The sequence below is a fragment of the Mus caroli genome, chromosome 19 (genome assembly GCF_900094665.2).
Source record: "Mus caroli chromosome 19, CAROLI_EIJ_v1.1, whole genome shotgun sequence".
Classification (NCBI taxonomy): domain Eukaryota; kingdom Metazoa; phylum Chordata; class Mammalia; order Rodentia; family Muridae; genus Mus; species Mus caroli.
The window spans coordinates 2,252,040-2,266,456 of NC_034588.1; the positions used below are offsets into that span (position 1 = coordinate 2,252,040).

The 14,417-nt window shown below is 46.5% G+C and overlaps 2 protein-coding genes across 4 annotated transcripts in view; one reads left to right on the forward strand and one right to left on the reverse strand.

The window, feature by feature from the left end:
* LOC110285659 overlaps positions 1-3,194 on the forward strand; it is a 6,911-nt gene extending 3,717 nt beyond the window's left edge. For all 3 annotated transcript variants that reach the window (XR_002377076.2, XR_002377075.2, XM_021151983.2), the window contains one exon: positions 2,688-3,194. Coding sequence is in view for 1 of the 3 variants with exons in the window: in XM_021151983.2 (XP_021007642.1) it covers positions 2,688-2,744 (57 nt within the window). In the remaining 2 variants the exon portion in view is untranslated. The remainder of the gene's footprint in view (positions 1-2,687) is intronic.
* Positions 3,195-9,617: 6,423 nt separating this feature from the next.
* The window catches only part of LOC110285959 (galactokinase-like), a 5,722-nt gene continuing 922 nt past the window's right edge, over positions 9,618-14,417 (reverse strand). Inside the window, exon 2 of the mRNA XM_021152430.2 lies at positions 9,618-9,763. Within this exon, the coding sequence (XP_021008089.1) occupies positions 9,618-9,763 (146 nt within the window). The remainder of the gene's footprint in view (positions 9,764-14,417) is intronic.

A 14,417-nucleotide genomic window follows, 5' to 3' on the forward strand; every position in this document is an offset into this window, starting at 1 on the left:
TGTAGACCAGGCTGGCCTTGAACTCAGAAATCCGCCTGCTTCAGCCTCCCAAGTGCTGGGATTAAAGGCGTGCACCACCACTGTCTGGCCAGCCTGTCTTGAAAAAAAATTTTTTACCCCCATTTCTCCTCTGGCTGTTTTTATTTTAAAGCACAATTTCTGAATAGAACTTTCATATAAATGTCAAAAGCATGGGATAGCCTCATGTCTAATTGTTCTTTAATTGTTGTTGTTGTTGGTGTGTGTGTAGACAGTCTTATGTAGCCCAGGCTAGCTTCAAATTCACAAATTCAATATGTGACTAACAATGACCTTGACTTTCTGATCTCCCTCATGTCACCTCTGGGGTTCTGAGGTTTTGGGTGTGGCCACCATCCTCAGTTTACGTGGTGCTGAGGATGGAGCCCAGGGCTTTGTGCATGAGGCATGCACTCTGCCAGCATCGAAAAGTCTCCAGCCTTCATTTATTTTAGGTCTCAGCTGTAGCCCAGGCTTGCCTACTGCTCACAATGCAGCCCAGGCTGGCCTCAAATGCATAGCATCACTCCTGCCTCCACTGGAATCAGAAATGTGAGCCACCACATTTGTCTCTCTCGTGCTTTTTCATTGTTTCCAAAAGATTTTTAAGCGCTTTGCTATATTTCTGTGTGCATAGTGAACCCTAAGATAGTTTCCCCACCCCCTTTCCTTATTTAGGTCAGTTACATCATCTGATAGGTGCCACAGAAAGTGACCTAGGAGGTAAACGTTGTGCCGGTCCCTGGCCCTCCCTCATGAGACAGAGTCTTACTATATACAGCTCTCAGTCTTGTTTTAGCCTACTGAGTGTTAGCATAACAAACCACACACTGTGCCTGCAGTAGTTGTTAATCATCTCTGTCCTCTCCAGCATGTAAGCTCTGTGGGAACAGAAATGTGTGTCTGTGTGGGGCCTGCCGCAGCCCACCCGACGTTAAGCATGTCTTCCTGGAATCCGTCTGTTGCATTCATTGACTTGACCCATCTCAGTTTCATTTAGCATCAAGGGATGAATCATTGCAGGGGCTTCCTGCGTGACTGTCTCCTGCTTGGCGATACCTTCAGGGGTCTTTGTTCCATACTTGAACCTGAGGTCTGTCTGGGCTCAGGATGCATGCTGGGCTTGGCAGTTTGCTTTGATTTCTTCCAGCATGGCCACTGGGACTCCAGAAGTATTTTTATGCTGGAGCCAATTACACAGCAAGACAGCCTGTGGTTGTGGCCTGCTTTCTGCTCTCTGTTCCTGACATTTCTCCTCCTTCCTTGGTCATAAACTGATTGCTTGCTCTTTCCTCTGTTCTCTGAGAACTCTGAGCCCAGAGCTGGACAATAAAGTAGAGATAGCGGAAATGGTCAGGTTGTAAAGATAAGCTCCTGGCGACTCAGGCCTACAAGCAGGGTCTTTTTGTGTATTCACTTAAAAAGAAATGTAAATTAGAGATTTATTTTGACATGCATGAGGGTTTTGCTTGCAGGTATGTCTGTGTATCACGTGGGTGCTGTGCCCACAGAGGCCAGAAGAGGGTGTTGGCTCATTTGGAACTGGATGGTTGTGAGCCAGGTCTCTGACAAATCAGCAAGTGCTCTTAATGACTGAGTCATTTCTCCGCTTCATTTGTTTGTCTGTTTGTTTGTTTTGAGGTAAGGTCTCGCTATATTCCCTGGGCTGGCCTTGAACTTGTTATGTGGCCCCAACTGACCTTGAACTCTCGACCCTGCCTCGGTCTCTTAAATGCTGGGATTGCAAATGTAGAAGGCCATTCATTCCCGCCTCGCCTCTCTTTGGTGATGAGCCCTTGTTGGTGAATGACACTGATCTTCTGGCTTCTGGTTATGAGCAGTTAAGTTGGATAGGTACAGGCCAAGCACCGTGTGTGTTCTCTGTCATTTAACCCACTGCTCAGTCCTCTGCTGTGGGAGCCATTCCTCCACCAAGTCTACCAACTCCAGCCTGCCAGAGCCAGGCTGTGACTCAGCCAGCCTGACCCCAGAGCCACCCTCCTCTGCTGCACATCAGTGTCCATTGTCTCTGGGCCAGCTGACTCTGTTTCCTAGCTTGCCAACGCAGGCTCTGCCTGGAGTAGGGGAGAGGCTGAGAAACAACCCTTCCATTCATTCAGTGAAGTTTGCAGCAAACTCACTTCAGTGGCAAACAGAAATGCAGGGGTACAGCTCAACCGTTAAGAGCACTGGCTGCTCCTTCGGGAGACTGGGTGGGGTTCAAGCACTGCACCCACATGGTGGCTCACAACCATCTGTGTTTCCAATTCTGACGCCCTCTTCTGACTTTCCCAGGCACTGCACACATGTGAGGCATGGGTGTTTGTGCATATAAAACACCTATGTACATAAAAAACATCTTTTAAAGAAAGAATATAGGCTGGGCAGTGGTGGCACACGCCTTTAACCCTAGCACTTGGGAGGCAGAGGCAGGTGGATTTCTGAGTTCGAGGCCAGCCTGGTCTACAGAGTGAGTTCCAGGACAGCCAGGGCTATAAAGAGAAACCCTGTCTAAAAAAAAAAAAAAAAAAAAAAAAAAAAAAAAAAAAAAAAAAAAAAAAAAAAAAAAAAAAAAAAAAAAAAAAAAAAAAAAAAAAAAAAAAAAAAAAAAAAAAAAAAAAAAAAAAAAAAAAAAAACAAAAAAAAGTAATGTTTATTTTCTTCTTCAGGCCCATGTCTACCTGACACCATCATTTGAAGATTCCTCTGGTGAGTCTGTGAGCTGAGGTGTTGTCATCTCTTTACAAGACACCTTCCTAGGCACAGGGCGAAGACTTAGCATTTGCCCTTGTGTGGGAAATGCCCTGCACTTCAGGAAGTATGGATTCTGATGAATTGCCAGGTTTCTGTTCCTTGGCTGCATGACTCACCTGAGATATCAGATGTATTCCACCAGAACCCAGCCAGACACCAGAGAAGAGCAAGCTACCATGCCAAATGCCAAATGCTACCCGCCACCCGCCACCCCCGCCACCCGCCTCCCGCCTCGTAAATGCAGAGGCGTGGGATTGCCTAGATAGCTAGAAGGTTGGTTTGTTGAGTTTATTGTTTCACTATGTAGCTCAGGCTGTCCTGGAACTCACATGTAGACCAGGCTGGTTCTGAACTCACAGAGATCCATCCCCTTGCTTCTGCCTCCAACATGCTGAATTAAAAAGTGTACATTCTCCACCCAACTCTTATTTTATTTGGAAGGTTCTTGCTATGTTGCCTGGGTTGGCATTGAATTCATGATCTCTGCCACAGACTCCCAAACAGCTGAGATAACAGGCCCACAAAATTTCATCTGGGTGGGTTTTGTGTACAGTATAATACCCTATCCCGCTAAAGTTAACCAAAATTCACACACCTGGGAATTAAAGCCTTCTGGGTGATTCTGTTATATTTTTTCTTTTGAATATTTCCAATGATCTCTTTCTTTCTTTCTTTCTTTCTTTCTTTCTTTCTTTCTTTTTTTTAATTTAAAGATTTATTTATTATTATACATAAGTACACTCTAGCTGTCTTCAGACACACCAGAAGAAGGTGTCAGATCTCATTACAGATGGTTATGAGCCACCATGTGGTTGCTGGGATTTGAACTCAAGACCTCTGGAAGAACAGTCAGTGCTCTTAACCGCTGAGCCATCTCACCAGCCCTTTTCTTCCTTTCTTTTCTTCAAAACAAGGTCTCAGTATGTGGCTCAGGACTGAACTTACAAGGGTATAAGAAGGACCAGTGGTGCACGCCTTTAGTCCCAGCACTCAGGAGGCAGAGGCAGGTGGATCTCTGTGAGTTCAAGACCAGTCTGGTTTACTTGGAGAGTTCTAGGTCAGCCAGGGCTTTATAGTGAAGCCTTGACTTTGAAGAAATAAAGAAGAGTGAAAAGGAACAGGGACCATACAGGTAAACACGGAGGACAGATTTTCTAAGCAGAAAGGAGGGTGTGCTGACACCCATGCTGGGAAACTGAATGGATTTCAGGAAAGAGCAAGGGGTAAAGCTACAGCAGGAAAAATATTGTCCAATCAGATGTGGACATGGGAGGAGCCTTGATGAAAGGACTTAGACTTTGTTCTGTCGGCCATAGGGACAATGACACTGTCAGTATTAGAAATGACTAAGCCAAGACATGGAACACCTGGGCCCAGAGGAGGGGCCACCTCAAGCAGGAGGTATGAGATCAAATCATTGTAATGGTCCAGGGTGGAGAGGGCGGGGCCATGGACTAAGGCAAGACTGGGAATAAAAAGAGGAGAGGCTTTGAACAGGTTTAAAAATTGTATTCAAAGCCAGGCAGTGGTGTCAGCACTCAGAGGCAGAGGCAGGTAGATCTCTATGAGTTTGAGACCAGCCTGGTCTACAGAGTGAGTTTCAGGACAGCCAGGGCTACACAGAGACACTGTCTCAAAACAAACAAACAAAAAATAACCAGGAGTTGGGAATTTAGCTCAGTAGTAGAGAGCTTGCCTAGCAAGCACAAAGCCTTGGGGTTCAGCCCTCAGCTCTAGGAAAAACAAAACAAAACAAAAAGCCCAAAGCAAAACCAAACTATTCCAGCAAGGCTTGCTCATTCATTGTGGATAAGTGGTGAGGGTGGAGGCACCCAGCTCACAGACTGGCTGGCATGCACATCAGGAGCGTCCTCTAACCTGGAGACAGCCTTATAGTTGTGGGTTTTAATTTACTTAGTAGTTTATGTATGAGAGCGAGCGAGCGAGAGACAAGAGACAGAGAGAGAGAGAGGCAGAGAGAGTCAGAGAGGCACAGGTATGGCTATCAGTGGTCAGCATAATCTTGGCATAGATTATTGCTTTACCCCTTGCTAAAGCAGGGTTCTTGTTTCTGCCTGGCTGCATCATCCAGGTTGGTTGGCCCTACACCTTTTAGGAAAATTTCCTCTCTCTGCCTTTTATCTCTCTGTAGGAGTGCTGCAATTGCAGAGGCATGCTGCGGTTTCTGGCTGGTTTTTATTTTTAGAATTATTTATTTTATGTATACAAGTACACTGTTGCTGTCTTCAGACACACCAGAAGAGGGCATTGGATCCCATTACAGATGGTTGTGAGCCACCATGCAGTTGCTGGGAATTGAACTCAGGACCTCTGGAAGAGCAGTCAATGCTCTTAACTGCTGGGCCATTTTTGTTGTTGTTGTTTTGTTTTGTTTTTTGTTTTATTGTTGATTAGTTGGTTAGATGGTTTATTGTGACAGCCGTGGCTGTCCTGGAACTCACTCTGTAGCCTAAGCTGGCCTCCAACTCATAGAGATCCGCCAGCCTTTGCCTCCTGAGTGTTGGGATTAATGGTGTGCCCCGCCACCGAGGGCCTTGTTTTGTTGTTTTTAACTTGGGCTCTGGGATTCAAATTCAAGTTGTCAGCCTTGCACAGCAGGTGCTTTCATTGGCTGAGCCATCTGACTAGCCAGGGACTATTTATTGTATGAGTTTTATAGGTCATAAAAATTGAAGATGGATTGGTCAGCCTAAGTGGCATTGCTAGTCGGTGATGATTGTGAGTGTTGGGGATAGGATTTCACCTAAGAGAACCAGCATCCTTCCTCACTATGCCATAGCTTCACCAGTTGAGTGGATTACCACTGTCAAGTAATTGGGGGTCAGGTCACCTCCCAGGGAGGGAGTTAAAAGCTGTGTGTGGTGGGGCATGCCTATAATCCCAGCACTTAGGAGTTGAAGGAAGGATGATCAGGACTTTAGGGTCATCCTTGGATATGTAATGAATTTGAGTCTAGCCTATATGAGACCTTGTCTCAAAAAAATGAACACCACCACCACTACCACCACATAAAGCAGAGGGAAAGGGGAGAAAGCAGCCACAGCATTTAATGCCTGACAGAGTTAGGCCTAGAGCTGCTACCCCAGAAGCATACAGCCACGCTCTTGGATACTGTTCAAGCCACAGACATGTTATATGGGGATCATATTTTGGAACCAATTAACTTTTAAAAATTTCAAGTTTTGGCCAGGCATGGAAGCACACAGCTTTAATCGTAGCACTCTGGAGGCAGAGGCAGATGTGTCTCTTAAATTCAAGGCCAGCCTGGTCTACAGAACAAGTTCCAGGATAAGGATAATCAGGGCTAAGCAGAGAAACACTGTCTGGAAAACCAAAACCAACCAACTAACCAAAACAAAAACTTAGAGATTCATAGTAAAATCTAGGTTTCTGGATTTCCTTGAAGAACTGAGATGTTTGGCCACATTAGACCTATGCTGCCGACGTGGACACCTGTCTGATCCCTCCACCTGGGGCCTGCCTGACCTCTATCATCTGGAGTGTCCCAGCCTGCCTGGGGTTCCTGCCCACCTCTGCAGTGTTTGCAGCTGGTGTTCCACTGTGAGAGGAACCACTGAGTGTGGCTCAGATGCCAATCTGCACTTTAATCAGTGTTGGGCCCAGGCCCCCCATTTCTGCCTAAACATCATCTCTTTTGAGCTTAAGGAACTGTGAGACAAGACACGTGCTTCGTTTTGTTTGCCTTTTCCTTCATGCTGTGAGAACTGGAAAAAAAAAAAAAAAGGCGTGTTCAGTAGTCACCGTGCTTGCGCCCACTCGGAGGAGGGTTATGTACAGTGTACAGTTGCTTCAGGACGAAGGGGAGTGGCCATAGCTTCTGAGGTCAGCACCGATCAAAGGCAGCAATAGGCCAGATATGGCCATGCACACCATTAGTCTCAGCACTTGGGAGACAGAAGCTGCTGGGTCTCTAGGAGGTTGAGGTCAGCCTGGGCTGCATAGCCAGATTCAGGCCAGCCCGAGCTACACAGTGAGACCAGCCCAGTGTGGAGAAAATAGTTTTTTAAACAACAATATAGCAATAGGCAGAATGGTCCATGCCCGTGATTCCCCCAGACTCCGGAAGGCCGAGGGAGGACAAATCTCTGGGTTCTAGACCAGCCTGGTGTATCTAGGGAGACTCTGCCTTAAAATCCAAGCAAAAGAAACTAATGTAGCTGGGCAGTGGAAAATGGCAAAAGTGAGGAGGTGGTGTGCGAACTGTGCTGGGCTTGCTGCTGCTGCTGCTGCTGCTGTGTCTCTGTCCTTTGTTTTGTGATGAATCATTTTTTAGGTTTTGAGCTGTAGACTTTGGCTATTTCATAAGGAAGTCTTCAGGGAAAGTTTATGTGTAGATGCAGATGACTGTGCCTGCCAGTTTAGGCAGCTGGGTCTTAGAGACCCAGCTTTGGCTCATTTTTAGAACATTTTGCATTTTATTTATTTAAATTTAACCTTGGCAACATGTTCCTGCATACTGAGCAGAAAGTACAAGATCCAGGTTGGCAAACCGACATCTTGTCAAGTTAGATACTTTCTTATTACGAAGTTTTAAAAATTTTACTTTTTAGATTATTTTATTTTATTCTGTGTGTCTGAGTGTTTTGCCTGCATGCATGTCTGTGTGTCCTGAGCATGTATGGTGCCCTCAGAGTCAGAAGAGGGCGTCAGATCTCTAGGAACTGGAGCTACAGATGGCTCTGACTCACAGGGTGGGGGGCTGAGTACCTGACCTGGGTTCTCTGCAATAACAACTAAGTGTTCGTAAACGTTTCTCCAGCCCCTTATTATCAAGTAATTAATTAATTAATTAATTAATCAATGAACTTTTTTTGACCACATGGTTGCTTTTTAAACATTCTCCTCTCATGCATTATATCCAGACTGAAGTTTCCATCCTCCCTCCATTCCTTCCAGTCCCCACCCCACTGCACCCCATCACCTCTCCTCTCCCCAAGATCCATCCATTCTTCCTCCATTTCCCTTAGAAAGAAAAGTGAACAGGTCTCCCAGGTTTACGATAAGACTAGGCACAAGCCCTCATATCGAGAGTGAATAAGGCAACCCAGTAGGGGGAAATGGTCCCAAGAGCAGGCAGAGGAGTCAGAGACAGCCCCTCTCTCTGTTAGGAGAGCGACAAGAACACCAGGTCACACAGCAGGGCTTGTGAATGATGAACCCACAGAGGGTCCATGATTGTCCTTTCAGTCTCTGTGAGCCCTAACGAGCATGCTTGTTGATTCTGTGGGTCTTGTTTTTGTGGTGACTATGACCCCTCTGGCTCCTACAATCCTTCCTCCCCGTCTTCTGCGGGATTCCCCTAGCTCTGCCTAGTGTTTGACTGCGGGTCTCTGTGTCTGCTCCCATCGATTGCTGGTTGAAGTCTCACTGCTGGCAACTGGGTTAGACGCCGATCTATGAGTATAGCAGAGTATCATTAGCAGTCGTCTCATTGTCTTTTTCACCCCAGTCATGTTTGGTTCTATCCTGGGTCTCCAGGCCGCCCAGCCTCTGGTTCCTGACCCTCCACACAGTGTCAGTCATAGGTTCCCTTTCATGCTATGGGCCTCAAGTTGAACCTGTCATTGCTAGGCCACTCCCACCAGTTCTGTGCCACCATTACCCCAGCATATCTTGCAGGCAGGACAGATTGTGGGTTGAAGGTTTTGTGGTTGGATTGATGTCCCAATCCCACTGTGGGAAATCCTTGCCTGGTGTCTTAGTTAGGGTTTTACTGCTGTGAACAGACACCAGGACCAAGGCAAGTCTTATAAAAAACAACATTTAAGTGGGGCTGGCTTATAGGTTCAGAGGTTCAGTCCATTATCATCAAGGTAGGAGCATGGCAGTATCCAGGCAGGCATGGTACAGGCAGAGCTGAGAGTTCTATGTCTTCATCCAAAGGCTGCTAGTGGAAGACTGACTTCCAGGCAACTAGGGTGAGGGTCTTAAGCCCCCCCCCCCCACAGTGACACACCTATTCCTACCAGGTCACACCTATTCCAACAAGGCCACACCTCCAAATGGTGCCACTCTCTGGTCCAAGAATATACAAACCATCACACCTGGTTATAGAAAATGGCTAGTTCAGGCTTCATGTCCCCAATATGACACCCTATGTCTATGTCACCCTCATAGAGCCCTGGGAGTTTCTAATGCACTGGGTTTCCTCATAGCCCTCCAAATGCGCCCCTTCCCCCAGTTCCAGTCTTCTCTCCTAGTACTCTCTCCCTCCACCCTCCTGCCCCCAGTCCACTTGCAAATCTATTTTCCCTTCCCAGGGAAATCCATGAGTCCCCCCACCCTGAACCTTCCTTGTTACTTTAGTCTCTCTTGGTCTATGGATTGTAGCATGATTACCCTTTACTGTCCACTTATAGGTGAGGACATACCATGTTTGTCTTTCTGGGTCTGAGTCACCTCACTCAAGACAATTTTTTTCTAGTTCCATCCATTTGTCTGCAAATTTCATGATGTCACTGTCTTTAACAGCTGAGTAACACTACATTGTGTAAATGGACGACATTTTCTTTATCCATTCTTTGGTTGAGAAACATCTAGGTCATTTCCAGTTTTTGGCTCTTACGAGTAAAGCTGCTATGAGAAGGGCAGTGGCGGTGGCGCACGCCTTTAACCCCAAGACTCGGGAGGCAGAGGCAGGTGGATCTCTGAGTTTGAGGCCAGCCTGGTCTACTACAAATCGAGTTCCAGGACAGCCAGCAGCTTTGAACATAGTTGAGCAAGTGTCCTTGTGGTAGGATGGAGCATCCTTTGGGTATATGCCCAAGAGTGGGATAGCTGCGTCTTCAGGGATAGATCAGTCCTCAGTCTTCTGAGAAGCTGTCATATTGATTTCCACAGTGGTTGTGCAGGTTTGTATTTCCACCAGCAGTGGAGGAGCGCTCCCCTTGTACCACAGCCTCAGCAGCAGAGCTGTCACATGTGTTACTGACCTTAGCCATTCTGACAGCTGGAAGATGGAATGTCAAGATGGTTTTAACTTGCATTTCCCTGATGCTAAGGATGTTGAACATTTATTCTTTTTCTCAGCCATTTTGGTGCCCCCTGTTAAGAATTCTGTTTAAATCTGTACTCCATTTTTAATCGGATTATTTGTTTTCTTGACATCTAGTTTCTTGAGTTTCTTCATATATTTTGGATATTAGTCTTCTGTCAGATATAAGGTTGGTGAAAATCTTTTCCCGGGCTGGAGAGATGGCTCAGCGGTTAAGAGCACTGACTGCTCTTCCAGAGGTCCCAAGTTCAAATCCCAACAACCACGTGATGGCTCACAACCATCCTTAATGAGATCAGATACCCTCATTTTGGGTGTCTGAAGACAGTAACAGTGTACTTACATATAATAATAAAGACATCCTTAAAAAAGAAAAAAAAAGAAAATCTTTTCCCATTCTGTAGGCTGCCATTTTGTCCTATTGACGGTGTCCTTTGCCTCGCAGAGGCTTTTTGGTTTCCTGAGATTATTGAGTATTTTAAGTGTAGCAGTGATACCTCAGGCCCATGGTGGCTGGAGATGATCACATTTCCTATTTGTGGGCGTTTGCCTGCTCCCTGCGGTTGTCCTTAGGCAGGGAGGCTGGAGCAGGTGCAAGGTCAGCTGACACTAGCTCGCAGGAGCTGTTCCTCAAACTCTCCTCTAGTGGCTGTCTGGCTCCGGGACTGCAGAAGGAGGTCACTGGCCTTGATTTGGGGGCGCCCCTGTGTCTCAGAGGCTAAATCTGCATCCCACAATGGTTATCTTCCCTGTTGCAACACATTGCCCAACCTGCAGAGGCCAGGCCTGCGAGCTTTCCCCTGGGACATACTGCATCCCACAGTCTGGCGTCAGGAAGCATCTCTGTCCAGATTACAAGGGTTTGCGAGGCCACGCCCCTCCTTACTGGACTGTGATGCCTCTCCAGTGTCTTTTGTCCTTCCTTTCTCTTCCTTGTCTTCCTTTCCTGACTGCTAGCATCACTTCTAGGCTGCTCTTGGAGTTCTCGCCTCGCTCCCTTGCTGTCTCAGTTACAGATCAGAGCCTGACCTGAGGAGGTTCATGCACCAGAGCCAAGTGAGGACAGCAGGAGCCTAAGCAAGGACTCAACTAGGCTGGGCTGTGTTTCAGTCTCCATAGCTGGATTGTTTTGTTGGTTGGTTGGCTTTATTTTGTTTGTTTGTTTTGTTTTGTTTGATACAGTGTTTCTTTGTGCAGCCCTGGCTGTCCTGGAACTCATTCTGTAGACCAGGCTGGCCTCACACTCAGAGATCTTCCTGCCTCCGCCTCTGCCTCCTCAGTGCTGGGACTAAAGGTGTGGGACATCACTGCCTGGCATTTGTGTTGGTGCTTTTGTTGTTGTTGCTGCTGCTTATTTTTTAATCTCAGTTACATTTTGTATTGGGGTGTTTCATCAAAAATACAGGTCTTGGAAAGTCCATGGCAAAGCTCTTCCTACCCGTGTATTTTAACAAGAATTCATCCTGTGTCATCCGGCACCACTAGACATGTTAGGATGCTCATAAAACTAGAACCAAATGGACAAACAGTGAATTCTGCTTAAATCATTGTGAGCAACATCAGGCTGGGGAGCTGGCCCACTGGTTAAAAACAGAGGCAGGCAGATCTCTGAGTTCAAGGACAGCCTGGTCTACAGAGTGAGTTAAGGACAGCAAGGGCCACACAGAGAAACCCTGCCTTGAAAAACAAAACAAAACAAAACAACCCAAAGAACACTTGCTGCTTCTGCCGAGGACTTGAGTTTGGTTCCCAGCACCCACATGGTGGCTCACAACTGTTGCAGTCCCAGTTCCAGGGGTCTGACACCTTCTCCACATCTCCTTGTATACTAGGCTTATGTGATGCACATGAACAGGGCAGGCAGACAACCACACATGTCACATAAAAGAAAAACATTTTAATGTCAATGCATTTAAATCCTAGCTCTTAGGAGGCAGACGCAGGCAATCGCTTGTGAGTTTGAGGCCAGGCTGGTCTACAAGTTAAGCAGAAATAGGACAGCCAAGGCTACATAAAGAGACTATACCTTAAAACCAAACCAAACCAAAGCAAAAAAAAAAAAAAAAAAAAAAAAACATGAAAAAAAAAAAAAAAAAAAAAAAAAAAAAAAAAAACCAACCAAACAATCAAACAAACAAAAACAAAAAACAAAGAATCAAGCAGCCTAAAGGCAGGTGACAGACAACAGGAAGAAGGTTGTTCTTAGGTAGGCTTTTATTATTATTATTATTATTAATTTTATTTGTAGTAATACACTGTCACTGTCTTCAGACACACCAGAAGAAGGTGTCAGATCTATTACAGATGGTTGTGAGCCACCATGTGGTTGCTGGGATTTGAACTCAGGACCTCTGGAAGAGCAGTCAGTGCTCTTAACCACTGAGCCACCTCTCCAGTCCAGGAAGATCTTTTTAATGATTTGATATGGAGCAGACTGAGAAAGAAGTAGGGGCAGCGGGCATCCCATGTGGGGCAGTTCAGGGCTTTTGACAGGGTGAGTGTCTAGGCCCACTGGGATTATCATGGTGTCATCTATTTCCCGTGTGCACATGTGGCTTGCTGGAGGGAATCTTCAGTAAACCACGAGGCTGCACGAGAGTCGTGCTCTGCGTGCCAGCTCCCTCAAGGATTTGTAATGTTTACCGATCAATGATCATAATTATTACGTTACAATCATGTCCTTTCATTTTTTTATTATTGAGATGGGATTCATATAACACATAATTAGACTTTAAAGTTACAGTCTAGTGGCGTTTAGTGCATTTGCTATGACCTCGCAGGTTCAGAATGTGTTTCAGACTCTAGTTCAAAATGAAAGGCCCTCCTGCTTGCGTTTGTTGCTTGTTCTGAGACTGAACCTAGGGCATCACACATGCTGTCCAGGTGCTCAGCCACGGAGATGCCTCCCCGCCCCATATTAAAATGCATTACTAGTGTGCATGTTTACACATGTGGACGTGAGTGCACATTATGTGTGCCACAGCCTGTGTGTGTTGTAGTGCGCGTGTGGAAGTCAGATGCCGACCTTAGGAGTCAGTTCTTCCTTTCACTGTGGTCGCCAGGAACCAAAGACTGAATTCAGCCTCTCAGGTTTGTTCAACCAGAGCTGAGCCATCCCCTCAGCCCCTCATGGTGCTGTGTGAGACTGGGTCTCACCATGTAGCTCTGGCCGGCCTAGAACTCACTGTGTAGACCAGGCTGACCTCACAGAGTTCTCCCTGCTTCAGCCTTTCAAGTGCAGGAATTAAAAACATATGTCACCATGCCACCTCTCCTAAAATAGAATCCCTCTTCCCAAGCTGTCTGACCTTGTTATTTCCATTTCCGGCTATTGTATACCAGTTCCTATGATTCATCTATGCGTTGCTTCAACAGATATTACCAAGCACCTACATACAAGTACACCACTGAGTACTGTACTATGGTAGGTAGGTGCTAAGGATACAGCAATATGTTTACCCAGGGAACAGAGAGGCTAGTAGGAGTTTTATACACTGAGCATATAATCAACAGCAGATTAATTTATGTCGGACACTTGTAGGAAAGGCTGTTCGGGGCCTAGGGATGTAGCTCGGCTGACAGTGTTTGCCCAGCAAGCGTGAAGCCTTTGGTTTAATTCCCGCACTGGTAAACTAAGGGTGGTAGAGCATGCCTGTAATCGCAGTACTTAGGAGGTGGATGCAGGAGGATGAGTGGTTTAAAGTCATAATTGGCCACATAGCAAGGTCAGCCTGGAATACCTGAAATCCTGGGAGAGGAGGAAGGAAAGGAACGAGGAAGGAAGAAGAGAGGGAAAGAAGAAAATTGTGTTAAATACTCGTGAAAGCTGGTCAAATGGCTCAGGAGGTAAAGTTTTTGTTCCTCTGGTCAAATGGCTCAGGAGGTAAAGTTTTTGTTGCTGAAACCCACACAGGGGAAGGAGTCAGCTGATTCCTCCAGAGCCGCATCAGAGAGCCCATGAGCCCCACACACCTTCTCCTTCCCACACAATAAATAATGTGATACAATTTATTTTATGCTTCAGATTTTATTTTATGTGCATGGGTATTTTGCCTCCATGTTTGTCTGTGCACTGTGAGAATGCCTGGTGCCCATGGAGGCCAGAAGAGGGCATCTGATGTTTGGGGATTGGAGTTACAGATGGTCGTGAGCCACCTTGTGGGTTCTGGGAGCGAAACCTGGGTTCTCCGCAAGAGCAACAAGTGTTCTTTTTTTTTTTTTTTTTTTTTTTTTTTTAAGAGGCACACGTTTATTAAGCACCCAGATAGAGAAGGAGGATGCCCGAGGCAGAGCTGCAGCACACACCGGCTGCCTCCGCCTCATGCCTGTGCGTCCATCGGGCGTCCATCGGTCTCAGGGACACCTCACAAACCCAGCACCTGGGCTCCGTCGGCAGCTTGAGAGAGGTAGAAGGTGGCTGTCCCACTGTACTGCTCCTGTATATGATATATGATCTATGACAAGAGGGGCAACAGAGGCCTCCAGCAATGTGACGGTGCAGCCACCAAAGCCACCACCTGTCATGCGACTGCCATAAACCCCAGGCACAGAGAGCGCGGCCTCAACCAATTGATCCAGCTCAGGGCAGCTGACCTCATAGTCATCCCTG